Below are 14,849 nucleotides of genomic sequence, written 5' to 3'. Positions count from 1 at the left end.
CTCTAATTACAGTGTTGGACGTTAAAGAGAGGGTTGCTACATGCAGTTTGCTAAACATGACAGGATAATATTTATGTGCTTGTTGTGTGCTTTTATCACCTGCTATTTGCTTGCATACAGATCATCAAAACAAACGCTACCGGGAAAAGGAAACCAAACACAGAAAATAAATATTATTGAACGAGAAGATATGTAAATTAAATCAGCGTGTAAAGCATGTTGTAGATGCGAGCGTGTGTATGCGTGCGTGTGTGTGTGTGCGTGAGCATGTGTGCATCACTCACTCAGTGTCAGTATCTGTTAGCGTGAGCTCTGATCCGTCGTTCCTGGAGACAGACTCTGCCTCGCTGTCTGCCGTCTCTCTCCACGCTCTCTCTGACAGGCCTGAGAGGAGACATAGGCCAATTCACTCACTGACTTAACTCAGTCACTGTCTAGCCTGAATGAATGACGCGCTAACTGACTTACACAAGCATTCAGACTTCACAGTTTAAAGTTTGGACTATACATTTAAATACAAATCCCACACAGTCAGAAGTCTTCATGGATCACATTTTCATGCATCATTCAGTAAGGGCATCCACAGACACTCACTGAATGAGGGCTCTGACACCAGCCCTCCTGGATTCTCCTCCGTGTTTCTGCCTTCATCGCCCTCTTCCTCCTCTTTCTCCTGGTCAAAAGAGAGGGAAAAAAAGTTCATTCCTTCATTCACGCGTTTAGAACCACTAATCGATTAACAGTCAAACGACTTGGAGGGCGCTCACCTGGACCAGCAGCGTGGGCTGGACAGATGTCAAGTAGGTGCTGATCTTTGTCGGTTCTTCCCAGGAGAGAGGAGCGTGCCCGTGGTACGACGGCAGGCTCTCCTCATCGCTTCTGGAGCTCTGGTGACTCCTCCGCTCCTCCTCTTCCTCGTCTTCCTCCAAGTCTTCGTCCACAGCCATCTCTCTCTCCTGCCTGGGCTGTGGCTCCGTGGTGGTGAGAGGAGAGGAGTAACGGGGGTGAGCGTCCAGAATGAGCTCAGGCTCATCATCCATAAGCTCGGGGAGAGCAGAGACGTCTCCAAAGCCCTGTTAAACACAAACCACAATCAGTTACAGGCACTCACGCTGCCAGAGATCACAGTCATGAAGTCTGCTCCTCTTCTTGGACAGCCAGTGGGTCTGTAAGCTTTTCAAACCAGTTTTGATCAGCTGGCCTTTAAAAACAAAACCATCCATATTACAAACAGGATCAGTTTGTCTGAACAGATCAATTACACACCACCAGGGTTTGGAACACATGATAAGGTAGCTTCTTTTAGAGCATCACTGAAATGCCTCAACCAAAAACTTGGTCGTTAATCTTGGTGGCTTCTTTGATGGGCCTATATTTGGCGCAATACCAAAGTTTACGGAACCCTTTGCAGTCAAAGGGGGGGGTCTTACACGTTACTGACATCTACTCCTGAAAAGAGTGGTCTTTCCTCTTGTTTTAATCAACACTATCAGAAACTCTGACCTGTAAGACACAGCCTCTGTCTATCGGATGCGAAGCAGGCCTTTTATCCTAGCGACAGGGTGCCAAATCCATCCTCCCAACACACACACACACACACACACACACACACACATTTAAAGATCCTAAGAGCTGAAAGCATAGTTCAGCCCCCCTACAACCTCAACTTCTCAACACGCCTAGTCAGCGCCTTTCCCATCCTGGCCCCCTCGCAGAACCAATTTGCCGTGAAAAATGTGCAGAGTCGAAAATCTTAATGGTACAATTAGTCTCGTTTTGGCGGGAGATTTACGGGGCCACTTGACTCTGGGCTGCATTTACGTCTTTGCTAAAAAAAAAAAAAAATCAAGGATAACATCGGAACATCCTAAAACAGAGATGGGCTGGCGATGTGTGATCGCTTAAACATTCCCTTCATGAGTCTGGGTCTTCTCTTAATAGCGGCCAACCTTTGGAGGAGGCTCATTTGGAGCTGAGCCTTCCTAAGCTTCACTGTTGGGACTATAATATAATAATATATAGTGAAGAGCAGCAGTGTAAGGGAGGTGTGTTAATACCTTGGGTTCGGGCAGCTGGGTCTGGATGGGAGAGTCTCGCACTGCTGCCTGCTCCTCATGAACTTCCCCAGACTGAGAGCCAAGTTCTCCAGTGTCATTTTCTCCCGCCTGTAAGAATTCAGAACGGACCGGTACATGCTGAGAAATGCAATAATTAAGTGAAAAACTGACTTTCGAAAGCTGCCCTTTTGCAAAATGTCCACTTTGCAAATAGTAAAACCACTTGTTCATCTTTGCAGTCACATTGTAATCATGATGAAATGATTTGGGTGATAGAGAGGGGTTAGAGGGGGAGCCTTGCACATACCACCAGTGGTTTCCTGATGCCTAGGTAGACCTTTCCAGGTGGTGTGGATTTGAGCACTTCCACTGCTTGGTTAAGAGTACATGTGTCCAGGTGGGTGTCGTTGACAAAAACCAGCTGGTCCCCTGGAAGGATCCCACCGTGACCCTCCGCTACCCCACCAGGCACCAGAGAACGGATTACAATGACTGAGCGTGTAACATCCACAGGGTCCTGCAGAGGGCAACACAAACCACAGCAAACACGCCCGAGCGACACACACACACACACACACACATACATACATACATACATACATGATTTAGTGCAATCCTCCAAAGCTTCTGCACAATACGAAAAATAAAATCTATTTATAAAAAACTGCAGCACGAACAAGTTTATGTTCGGAGTTATTAGCTTGTATTGATCATATTTGTTGACCACCCAAATGTAACCAAAATCATATTCAATGAGGAGTGGAACAAATCACGTAACATTTCACTGAAAACATTTTAATGGGAAACTACAGTAGCAATTACACAGTTTATATACGAACAGTTCACGCGTATACATAAACAGGTTTCAGTTTGGAAACACTTTTGCTGTTCACTGCCCTGATGGCTTTATGAAATGTTCTGCTAAGAGAATACAGCAGTGGATATGATGAGCAGACACTTTTGGAGAGTGTGAAAGAGAGACAAAGAGGGGAAATGTCCTCTGCTCACTGAGTGACAGTTTTGACTACAGTTCTGTTACAAATCAAATCAGGATCTACAGTCCTATTGATTTCACATCTCTCACAAAGACCTGCTGACCTGCCCACGAAACCCTCCCACACACACACAATCACAATCACACACACACACACACACACACAATCACACAAAAAACTGCAGGCAAAACCACATCCCAACATTGCAAAAATATCCTAAGAAAATTAAAAAAAAATAAAATAAAATAAAAAAAAAAAACCCCAAAACTGTCGAGCAATTAAAAAAACAAACAAAAAAACCCAACTATCTTCCCAAGTGCACTCAATTCCTTTGACTTTGTGTACGCTTTAAAGCACCTTGAGACTGATCCAAGCTCAGTCCTGAGCTGCTTCTATATGGAAGTATATTGGAGGACTTTCAGGAATGTAAACCTGGGCGGACTACAAGTCCGCGGGGATGTTTCACATTCCCGTCATAACTGGAGCGCAAGCGCCCGACGCCGAACCAAGACGGGACTTTTTGCGTTCGCTGCGCAGCACGAAGTGTCACAGTTATCAATCATGTTTCTAGAAAAGCTACGCCATAAAAGCACAGTTCAGCTCTTATTTGATGTCTCCACGAATATATTTGATGACCCATATGGGCGCCTTTTATGCGACGAGAGACTGCATAAAAATGATTAACAGGTGGTTATTTCAGTGTATAAACTAAAGATGGAGTGCAGTAATTAGCGGAGGGAACATCTATCAGTGATGGGAGAGGTATTTATGGCCGTTCCCTTAAGGGCAGAAGGAAGATGGACAACGTTTAGTCTCCGGGCTGAATATTTTTTTTTAGGGCTTGTAAAAGCGGACCAGGCCAGGCGTCATTACGGCAGTAAACGAGTGTGTTGTTTACATGTCTACCAAAACGGGCCTGACGTCTTTGAAAAAGAACCACGTTCGGGCCTATATCAGCTCCACAGAGACTTTATAAAGCAGTACATCCATCTAGCAAACACAAGAATGGATGAAAAGGCTTCAGAATTAGCTGTCTGGTGCTAGAATGGTCTTTGCGCCTGCACACTGAAACTTGGACTTTTAAATTCATTCCAGTTCTAAGCTTAGAGTGCTCTTTAGGGGAACCACTTTTTCCATGTCTATCGCTGTGTTCTTAAGTGCCACTCTAATTCCACAGCCTACCATACCATGCCGACTTTATCAAACCTGGCACTCCGGCTAAAACTGTTCAACACCACAGCCTGTAGCAAAGGCCCTGAACCATAACCGAGGCCCTGGACACCCCTATCAGAAAACCCCAGACAGGTGACTTGACTTGAGCCAGGCAAAACTGAAGGGAGCACAGTGGAATGGCAATTCAGGGCAATTACAGCCAGTAGTTACACAATGTGCTACTGCTGCAGAGTAAGCAGAGACTGAGGGGGGAAAGCAATTTTAGGGTGAGGTGAACTGAGGCCTGGTGGAAGGGAACATAAACACTGAGATACAGTGAATCAAGCAGAAAGAAAGACAGAGAGAGAGAAAGACAGAGAGAGAGAGAGAGAGAAAGACAGAGAGAGAGAGAGAGAGAGAGAGAGAAAAGAGGGGAGAGGGGAGAGGGAGAGGGAGAGGAGAGAGAGAAAAAAAAAAAAAAAACAGACAGGAAAAAGTTAGAGAAGGGATTTGAAGTTCCACTCCAGCTGGCCCTTTGCGAAGACACTAGCTGCATTGTCCGGCTCAGGAGTTTCAGCCAAGCGTGTTTGGCTTCCAAGCCCCCTCTCTCATCCCACATGGCTGGTGATGTCAGCAGAGAAGCTCTTAGAAAGGGGAGCGTGGGCTAGCAGGAACGTGGGCCCACACTGGGGGCTGCATGTACAGAAGACAATAATAAAAAAAAAGAAAAAACAGCCCACGCACGCTCAGTAACTTAAAAGTACGTCACCGGGGTGTAGGACCGGCGCGTACAGAACAGCAGATTCTCAGGCCTGACAGCGTGAAAAGAAAACGTTTCGTTTCTTATTTATTTTTCTGCCTCAGTGCATCTGTGATTTAAGACTCCATATAAAAAAAAAAAGGAAAAAAAAAAAAAAGAATGAAACAGGGGGTGCAGCTGCCTTCCATGTTACAGGCCTGAGGTCAGCTACAATATGAACAAAAAAGAAAAAAGAAAAAAAAAAAAAAGACTATTCCAACAGATGCAACTACTGTACATAAACAGTCAAATTCTCTCACAGTTCACGTTGCATGTTCTGATATTAAACTGTATACTGGGATCATGTTACGCCAATAAATGGCAAAAACAATACAGGAAGAAAAGCTTCTTGGGTCAGATCTGCTGTACTAGGAAAAAAAAAAAGGAAAGCGCAGCTTGGTAGACTCAAGGTTAATCAAACAGGAAGTGTGGCAGTCAGCTTAAGTGAAAACACAATTATAATACCTTGGCAGAGCCTGTAAATATCACCAGAAGAAAAAAAAGTCTGTTGCACTGATTGGTATGTAATCGCCTCGTTCCCTGTTTGATTCAAAGGTTTGAACGGGCTTTTTGTAAACACGGAAAAGTACAGTTTTGGAACTTCACTTTCAAAATATAATGCAATGCGTAAACTTAAAAACAAGGCCGGCGCAAACGGTGAATTAACTCCACGGTCTCACATAAAGAGGTCTGCTTCGCCGGGGAGTTCTTAGCAGAACGACCACATATGTGTCAGGACCGGATCATTCAGATTTCTTGTTCGTCTTAGTGAAGCCTCTGCGCTGTGTTTCTCAGCTTTCACAGATAAATGCCACTGTGTGAAAGGCAAAGCTTTAAAGACAAAAGTGTGGCTGAGATCAGACCCCTGTGCATCTGAGAAAGGATTGGAAATTCTTTGCCATGGTGTCAGGTGGACAGTAAATCTGGAGTTTTGCTGGAATAATCAGCAGAGCCAGTCATCTGCTGCACTCCTGTGAGCCGCTTCACCTCCTCCTTAAATCTTGCTGAACAGAATTCCAGGAACCCTTCTCTCTCTCTCTCTCTTTTCTTTTCTTTTTTTTGTGTGTGTTCTCTCCATGGGTGTCTCTGAAGAGGAACGAAGGTCTGGAGTGGCCAACTGCTCTCATGACGTGGATGACCAAGTCGTTCACAAGCCCCCCCCCAAAAACCAACCGGATTACAGGAAATGTCCTGTTAACACTTTCAACACTCATGCAGGATGTTCAGAGATATTGAACCTTTCCCATCAAACCTGCTACGAATTCACCTTATCATCGTACACGTATCTCATTATCACACTAATATTATGTTTAGCTTATCTACGGAGAAACGTACGGTTTGCGGCTGTTTTTGTGAGCAGAGAAGCTGAAAATACTGAAAAGAAAATGCAGTTTTGTAATGCAAAGCTTGTGAGTGGTCGTACTCGCTGATGTGGCCTCTGTCAATGGAAAGACACTGTGATTATGACTTAGACCTTTAAACAACCACAGGCTCCGTCTTTGACATGGGAACAGTAGTCTGTGCGCAACGCATGTGGAGGGGATGGGAAAACACGAGACCCTGTTTATAATAAAGCTCTGCAGCTGTGGCCAGACGTTTGGCAGAGTCAACACTAGCATAGACAATGCAGACCTGACAATGGCAGTAAATTCTCCAACCTCCCTCTCCAGCGCCTTGGACATGCTCAGAGACTCAGAGCGGAGCAGAAGACACGAGTGATAAACAATCACCTGAAACCCCCCCGAAACCCCACCCCACCCCCACACCCACCGCCGCGTATGGGAAAATCGGCGTCCGTCAGGACTGCACTGTACCGTGGGATCCGCGTCCAGAGGCTGAAAGTTTTGAGAGAAGCTACATTTCCATACGCTGTATCTATGCGCTTGTTGGTTAGCGTACCTATGAAGGCAATAAAGCTTTCCGCGGTCAATTTCTGGCACTACGGGCGAACAAAAACAAACCCTGGTAAATAAATAATGAAGAAAAGCTGTGATTTATGCTTTTTCTTTAAAACACAAACCGGGTAAAGCTAAACATTGCATTGACGTGCAGGTAAGACTATTTTGACTGCCAAAGAGACCTCAAAAAACATTACCTTCCAGATTTTTCTTTGCTTTTTCTTGGCAGGAGAGCGCAGCAATGAATTACATGCACCCCATATGCAGTGGAGGTAATATATTTGTTCCCCATGCAGAGAATGAGACAGTTTATTTACAGTGAACGAAATGTAAACACTGGTTCGTTTTACATGCGTTTCTGCAGTTCATGTGTTTGTTCTGACACAGAAAGCACATTCATAAGCCTGAAGACTCTATGAAAGACACAAGTTTAAATCGCATTTTTTTTCCCCCCGGTCCTAACCTAAGGAATTGAATATTGGTTTCCAAATGAAATGGAAAATGTTTTTGTAACAAAGTTGTTGTGGGCATGACAGCTCACCCAAACAATGTATTGCGAGGCCCACTTAAAGCAAATTCCCACCAATCCCAGCAGGGAAGCCCAGGCCCTAAGCTTTTGCTCCGCTGCGGGGGAGGTCTTCAATCACGATCCTGTTCAGACAACTATTCCTGCACGGATAAAGTAGGACTACAAGGAAAACTCCAAATAATGACTTTTAAATGGCCACATGAAAACCGATGCCGGTCAAATGAAACTAGCCCGACCCAGCCTTCAGGTGAGTTGTTTAGAAACCCGTGGGGTGGCATCAATCTCCATTACGGGCATAGCTAGTAATACCAAGAGGGGGGTCGCTATCGTTTGTTCACACGCCGCGTCTGTGTTGAACGTCACGGTTCTCGTCTTTAAGCACGACTCGCAGCTAAACGAATAAAAACCCGACGCCAACTGATTTCACTGTTGTCTTTTTTTTTTTTTTAAGCACTCCTGCAGTTAGGTGTTTCATAATGCAAAACAAAACTAGCCAGCATCCAGCTGTCACTTGGACGGCGGGCTCCCATCCGTCTAGCTGCAGTTACGGGGTCGTTTTGCCATTTGATGAGACTGTTGGTAACTTTAGCTATGAGAGACTGAGAATGAGAGCTCCAGCTGCAGACCAGAGGCTCCGATGGAAAACCCTGGATTACTGTAAAAGTGTCCACAAGAAACTCTCCCCCCCCCCCCCCCCCCCCCCATGCAGAAAGTCTTATTGGCCTACAGGCCTTTTCTGGAGACTAAACACTGAAATCAATTTTCCCTCTCCAACTGAAAAGAGCCACGCTTGCAGCAGATGCAGTACAACTGAGAGAGAAAGAGAGAAGGAGAAAAAGAGAAGTTGATACTAAACTAAAGTGAATAAATAAATAATAAAAGAAAGTAAGGGATAAAAGATTCAGGCTACGATGGCACATTACAATTGCCTCTTCTCTCTTTCTCTCACTCCTGACTGTTTTAACCGTTTAATTGCGTGAACATTTCTATAGGTTGATCAACGCCGTTGTGTTTCTTGCTCTCAGTCTCTCACACACCCACAAACCCCCTACGCTTCTCAATCAATTCCCACTCGCTCTGAATCCCCACCCCAGGCAGAAAGCAGGCAGCGTGTGGAACAGAGGCCCTGGTATCGATAAGGGGGCCAGACAGCACTGGGTAAAAGGGGCTCAGCTGGTGGTGAGGGGAGGGGGACAGCGTGGTAGACTGAGAAGGGCACACAGGTCAATATGGCCTCCGCTAAGTCCCATGACATACCAAACCACCCAATCAACGAAAAGGGGGAAGCACATTTTGGGGGTAGTAGTGTCTGTTTTGGATGGAAAATTTAAGCCACTGTGTTCAGGAGTTTAAAAAAAAAAATGTCTGCGGGACACATAACCTTGGTTAGGATGAGAATCTGCTTAAATTTCAGAAGCCTCATTTGTATTATCGATGGCCAACGTGCTATAAATTTTCTTTGGGTCGGCCGACGTCTAACACAGGGCAGTGAACGTAAAGAGATGAAAACACAACCGTCTTTCATAACGCTCCTGTCGAGACGTATACCGAAAGCGATGAGCCTGAAGTCACTTCAAAAAAAGATGTATTTAAGAAATAATGACCACTGCATATGAACTCCATACTCTCAGTTCTTTTCAAAACTACTGTCGTGGTTATTCTTCACTTTATCAGTGATGCAGGGAGAAATGGAGAAATGAAAGGATCAGTGCTCGAGTTACTGTCATTAAGTCGGCGGTGCAATTCTGCCTGTGGCGTAGTGCGGCCATCACTCATAAGAGCCCCTGTCGAAGAGGGGAAGAAGCATGTTGTATCATTAAAACGTGATCGTCGCTAAATTCAACCCCGTTTCAAAGTCGAGCCATTAAACCGCTGTCGTTTATTATTCTCCTGATAAAGTTGCAAAAGCTCAGCTCCAATCCACAGTGGTTCCTTGCCAATACAATCTCCAAATCAATTTGTTTTTTTTTTTTTGTTTTGTTTTTTTGGAGGGGGTTGAGTAATAAACACACACAGTCCCAGAGGAAGAAAGCAGAAAAAAAGGAGAACAAGCCAGTGCTTGCATTTTAAGTGGCCCCTTGTTACCTGGTTGCTTATGTTTTCTAATAGCTACTTATGTGTAGTTATGCACTAACCCTGATTAGAGGCTAATGAAGGGGAGGAAAAGCAGCTTTGTGGAGAAACTGAAGACGTAGCATAAGTTTGATGTTAGAGTTTGGCCGTTGTCCAGATCCTTGGCAGTGCTGCCAGAGACGTATCAGCGCTTCTTTTTGTTGCGTGACCCAACCACTTGTGACATCAGCGCACATTTCCTGTGCTCAGGCTACAGGAAAGTCAAGCAAGATTAGGCTCTTCCGTGCTCTCCTTTACCAAAGAAAACCTAATATGTGTTTACAAAGGCTTTAAGTATTCTTTACTTGACTCCTTGGAGACCCGCAGCTTCGACACATGGGTTTCGAATGGTCCCTTTTGATCAGGACTAAGCCCTGGCATTTCTTAATTCTTCAATTTGTTTTTCTAAGATTTCCTAAGAACAGTCAGCCCTTCAAGGATCACAGGTGTTGGCACAGTGGGATAAGGTGTCATCATAACACGTTTGGATAAGACTTAGAGGAAAGGTGTCATAAAGAGGTGGGGAATTCCTACCTGATAATCCAGGATGCTGAAGCCCAAACCTCGTTCTCCCTTCTCCAACTCGACCACCTGGACCTCCGGAGCCCAGACAGCCAGCTCACCCTCCTCGTCATCATCCTCATTGTCTTCTTCGTCTTCTTCCTCTTCCTCCTCCTCCTCTTTCTCTACATGTCTCTGCTCTGGATGCTGTCCCTCCTCAGAAACTTCTGGTGGGATTATCTGTGGCTGGTAGGACTACATTGGCAGAGACACTTACTTGATGAACGGATCATACCGACAGTATATTTAGATTTAGGTATCTGAATATTTTCAAGGGCGAATCAAGTTTGTTTTTCTGCTTGCTTGAATATAGTAAGCTGAGAGAAGCAAAGGACATACCTGATGCAGGTCATTCATACTGGCCCTCAGAGAAGTATCTCTAGCCAGCATGGAGAGGTTATTTTCAATCTTTACAGAAAACAAAGAAAAGAAAGAAAAGTAAAACAACCATGCAGAATAAATATGAACATACTTGGCAAACTAATTTTGACTTCAAAGTAGTCCTGTTAAGATACATGTGTGTCTCTGTTAGTGAGTGTGTGTGTGTGTGTATCTAACTGTGTATTTCAGAGAGAGTGTGTTTGTATGTGACAGTGACCTGTTCGTGTAAGCTGGTTGTTGGACTGGGAGACTGCCACTCCTCTGTGTCAGGTTGAAAATCACTGCCCTCCTCTGTTAGGTGCCTGCAGCATACAAGGGTGAAAGGTGGAGGAACCTCCCTCAGAAACGCCACGGCCTCCCGTCTGGACTTGCCATACAGCTGAACCCCATTCACCTGTGCACACATCAGACCACAAACACAACTGCACCTTTCTGCTCATACATGCAACACTCTAGACGTATGGCTATCTTATCGACCAGTGTGAAAGGGGAAGTTCACTCTTATTGACACTCTTATTTCATAGCCTTTACTTTTGTGTCTGTTGGTACCTCATACTGTTGTCTGATAAGACCTAGATTTTTGTTTTTCCATGAACACCAAAACGCTCATGGCTAATGAGGAGCTAGAATGCGCTGAAACAAGCACATATTCCTCAACTGCAATGTCCTGGTACAGGTTCAAGAGGCAAAACAGATAAACAAATCTAAATTAGCCACCTGTATATTTCAGTCTGGGGTGAGAGTGACATCAACAACAGTCTATCAAGAACTCGAGAGAGATACTACGGTTGGTTTCCAGTGCATAAAGTCCTTCTTACGCATAAAAATGAACCGTTGCGATTTAAATTGGACAAAGAACACAGAAAGTGGTCTACTGAGCAGTGGAAAAAAAGTCATATGATCAGATTAGTCATCGCTCACCCTGTTCTTAACAAGCAGAAGAGAGCATGTGCGGTGGCTCTGTCTTACTGTGGCTCGCATTTTCCTGGCATGGTTTAGGTCCACTCAGACCCTTACAAAGCAAGATAAACGCCAATAAACACAAAGCCATTTGGCAGATACCTGCATGCGCATTAACCAGCCAAGGATAAACCAAGTGCCACTATGTTTGAGATAATCACAGCTTCGGGGAATAGGATGTTGATTGATAGACGCCATGATTTCTCTCTTGAGTAATGAGGCAGTGAGACATGAAGCTGGCGGCACTGTTGATTCTCTATATGAAACAACCCTGGGAGCTGCTGGGCCTCTTGATTGGCATTTAATGGAGCAGGCAAGACTGGACCTAACGGAGAACTGTGCGGAGGAAGGTCTTTACCATCTGTCCAGACAGGAGGAGGTCCTTACCACTACACACCATGCCTAAGAGTCTCAGCCATCATGGTTATCCGAATCTTTTTCACACAGGGAACAAGCAGTGCCCAACGTCTAGCGAGGCTGAAGTTACGAGGGGTACAGTTTCGCTGAAGCGTGGCATTTCAAACACCAATGTAACGAGACCTCTGTGAGACCTCCACAAACTCTCTGACCTCCTTACGAGCACCCTTAACGACCGTAATCTTCTTCCTTTCCTCTGTAGCTCTGAATAACTGTACCTCTCGCTGGCTTCGGCTGCTGTTGCCAACAGCAACAGTCTTAGAACAGAGGGGCAAGTGGCCATTGGACCAGGTGGGCAAAGAGTGGGAGGTCAGGAAGAAAGGGCTGCAGGATAGTCGAAGGTGGGGGTTTGCCATACAGATGGCCCTCAGTTGGACTCACAAGGCCTCCTGCTCCTGTGTCCAGCCAACAGCAGCAACACCAGCAAGCCTTTCCTGGAGACTGGGGAGGGGGGTGTTTAACAGACCAACCGTGAGGTTGTGGTGTACCTTCAGATCTTAGCCAAACCAATCTGCACGGGCGCCAATCTGTAGGATCTCTAACATTTAATTGTAATGCCAATAGGAAAGCTAATATTGTTCTCCATTGGGTGGTCCAGTGATATTGTGGAGAGAGGTCAAGAAAGGCAGTCGTTGAAGATATAAGGCTAGCTTGTGTTTTTTCTTCCCCCAAGAACGCTGTGAAACTGAGATTTGAACTTTTACCTCAAGCAATTCATCTTCTGGTCTAAGTAAGCCGTGCTTAGCCACAGGTCCCCCCGGGGCCACGGTAGAGATGTAATGGTGTCCATCAAAGGAGTCCAGTTCCACTCCCAGACGCATGGTATGAATTGGGAGAAGCTGCGAGAAGAAGTCATCTCAATAACAGTCCAACAGACTTACAGTTTACAGTACAGGTTTGGGGTTAAGAGTGTCGTGTTACCTTTGAGCAGTTCTGAAGCTCCTCATCATCTTCAATGACAGGGTCCAGTTCCACAACCTGAAAAAGACCAAACTCAGTAACACTACAAACCTTTCCAAGTCACACTATGGAAGATCCGTAAGAGGAGAAGTCAGAACACTGACAAATTATTGGCAGTATCTTTTACAGATACCACTACATGCATACTGAAGGAAACAACAATGAAAACATAAAATCAATTTTAGATGGTTAACCGGAGGCCTCAGCCACTTTATAAATGTATTGTAAGCACTGGCTCTTGTTGCTAGCATTCATCCATGTCAAGTTTAATTAAGTGCCTCATTTAGCATCTGTTAACATTACCTCACTTGACGTTGGCTTACCATAACTTCATAATGTGGGCCAAGAGCCTGCTCCCACTTAGCGCGTAGCTCCATCTCAGTCAGAGGTACCGGGTCTTGGACTAAAACAGTGAAGATTAAGGGTATCAATTAAAGACGAACAATGGTTATTTGGCTACCAACAGTCTATGACACAATATCTGGAAGCATGTGACATTAACCTAAGGCAATGCAGTACTGTTTTGCGGTAGGCTGTCATTTTGATGGATGAGAAAAATCACTGTTTAATAGTATAGCTGAAAGTATAAGGTCACTTGAGATAAACAGCAAATGTAACCAATGTGCATATGGTATCAGATGTATGGCCCGAGGTGGAAATGTAAATGAATAGGCATGACTGCGCTCCCTCGATGGAAAACTGTGCTCTCCTCTAATGCACCGTGGGACGGTTCTGAAAACGTACAAAGTGGAAGAACACTTTCCGTCCTCATGCAACTGGAGTATAGGACAGCTCTCTCTCTCTCTCTCTCTCTCTCTCTCTCTCTCGCTCTCTCTCTCTCTCTCTCTCTCTCTCTCTCTCTCTCTCTCTCTCCCCCCCACCACCCCTCCAGGCCTCACGTGGATAGATGCCGGACCTGTGGCCTGAACGCTGAGACCTGATTAAATTAGCATTTCTAACACTGCCATCGCAACACAATTCATCACAAGTGTTTGACTACATTAATACAGCAATACATCGCTGAGGCGTCAAACACACGCCAACATCTGGGACCCAGGTGCACTAACGCAGTGGGAGGAGTGGAAAATTTTGATCACTAGGCAACAGCCGATATGCTCATACAAGGATATTATGCAGGGAGATATAAGCTACTTTTCCTGAGAAGTAAAAAGCACGCACTCCCTCATTTCCCCAGCTCAGTGAAGGACATAATCAATAATAGAGAGGTTTACTTTCAACTTACACTAGGTAATTAAAGCAAACAAGCTTCAGACTACAATACACAACGTTGTGTTAAAGCTGCTGTACGCACCATCTCACTGCAAAGACATCTGAGTAGACTTACTCCCATCTGAGACTTACTCCCATCTGAGACTTACTCCCATCTGAGACTTACTCCCAATCCAGTGCTGAGATGACGGAGAGCTCTAGCTATTCACTTAAGTTGGGCTTTTTGGGCATATTAATGTCTTGATACCAAAAAAACAAGACAAAATAAAAAAAACAATGAATGAAAATGAACAAGAACTCCAAAAACAGATGGGCCACAGTAGGACGGCAGGCCCACGTTCGGATCAGTTTTTTATAGCAGGACTGTGGATACATGCAATATCTGCTTTCGAAATCTAAAACTTCAAATCCGACATCCAGAAAACTTCAGTTTAAATGGTGCTCCTAATAGAATCATCTAAAAACAGGTACTGAACAGAACCGCACCCCCCCCCCCCCCCCCCCCCCCCCCCGCACCCCGTTCTTTTTCTTTCACAGGTCAACTCACACATCCCACAGGGAGACAGCTTTTTTAGAAACATCTAGATGTGTCATTAAGATGATATCATTTTTAAAACCCAAAAAAGAAGTTAAGGGGGGGAAGAAGGTAAAAATCAGGGTGCTTTGATTTAAGGCTGCTATCGTTTTACAAGTGGTGTGCCCACCCCCTCCCCCCCCCGCCCCCACTGGGAAATGACTCTTTGACAAGCAATCATTGTTATCCCAGGCTTGTATTGGCCCTGTGCAACAGAGCACTTT

The 14,849-nt window shown here is 45.0% G+C and overlaps 1 protein-coding gene across 1 annotated transcript in view; it reads right to left on the bottom strand.

Annotated features, from left to right (window-relative positions):
• patj (PATJ crumbs cell polarity complex component) overlaps window positions 1-14,849 on the bottom strand; it is an 80,749-nt gene that overhangs the window by 54,223 nt on the left and 11,677 nt on the right. Inside the window, exons 13-23 of the mRNA XM_030791049.1 lie at window positions 13,145-13,224; window positions 12,783-12,839; window positions 12,566-12,700; window positions 10,702-10,878; window positions 10,443-10,511; window positions 10,077-10,298; window positions 2,365-2,574; window positions 2,058-2,165; window positions 768-1,073; window positions 595-673; window positions 285-384 (exon numbers count right to left, since the gene is read on the bottom strand). Of these exons, the coding sequence (XP_030646909.1) occupies window positions 285-384; window positions 595-673; window positions 768-1,073; window positions 2,058-2,165; window positions 2,365-2,574; window positions 10,077-10,298; window positions 10,443-10,511; window positions 10,702-10,878; window positions 12,566-12,700; window positions 12,783-12,839; window positions 13,145-13,224 (1,543 nt within the window). The remainder of the gene's footprint in view (window positions 1-284; window positions 385-594; window positions 674-767; window positions 1,074-2,057; window positions 2,166-2,364; window positions 2,575-10,076; window positions 10,299-10,442; window positions 10,512-10,701; window positions 10,879-12,565; window positions 12,701-12,782; window positions 12,840-13,144; window positions 13,225-14,849) is intronic.

This window comes from Chanos chanos, chromosome 14 (genome assembly GCF_902362185.1).
Source record: "Chanos chanos chromosome 14, fChaCha1.1, whole genome shotgun sequence".
Lineage (NCBI taxonomy): Eukaryota > Metazoa > Chordata > Actinopteri > Gonorynchiformes > Chanidae > Chanos > Chanos chanos.
This window is presented reverse-complemented; position numbering and strand designations above follow the sequence as displayed.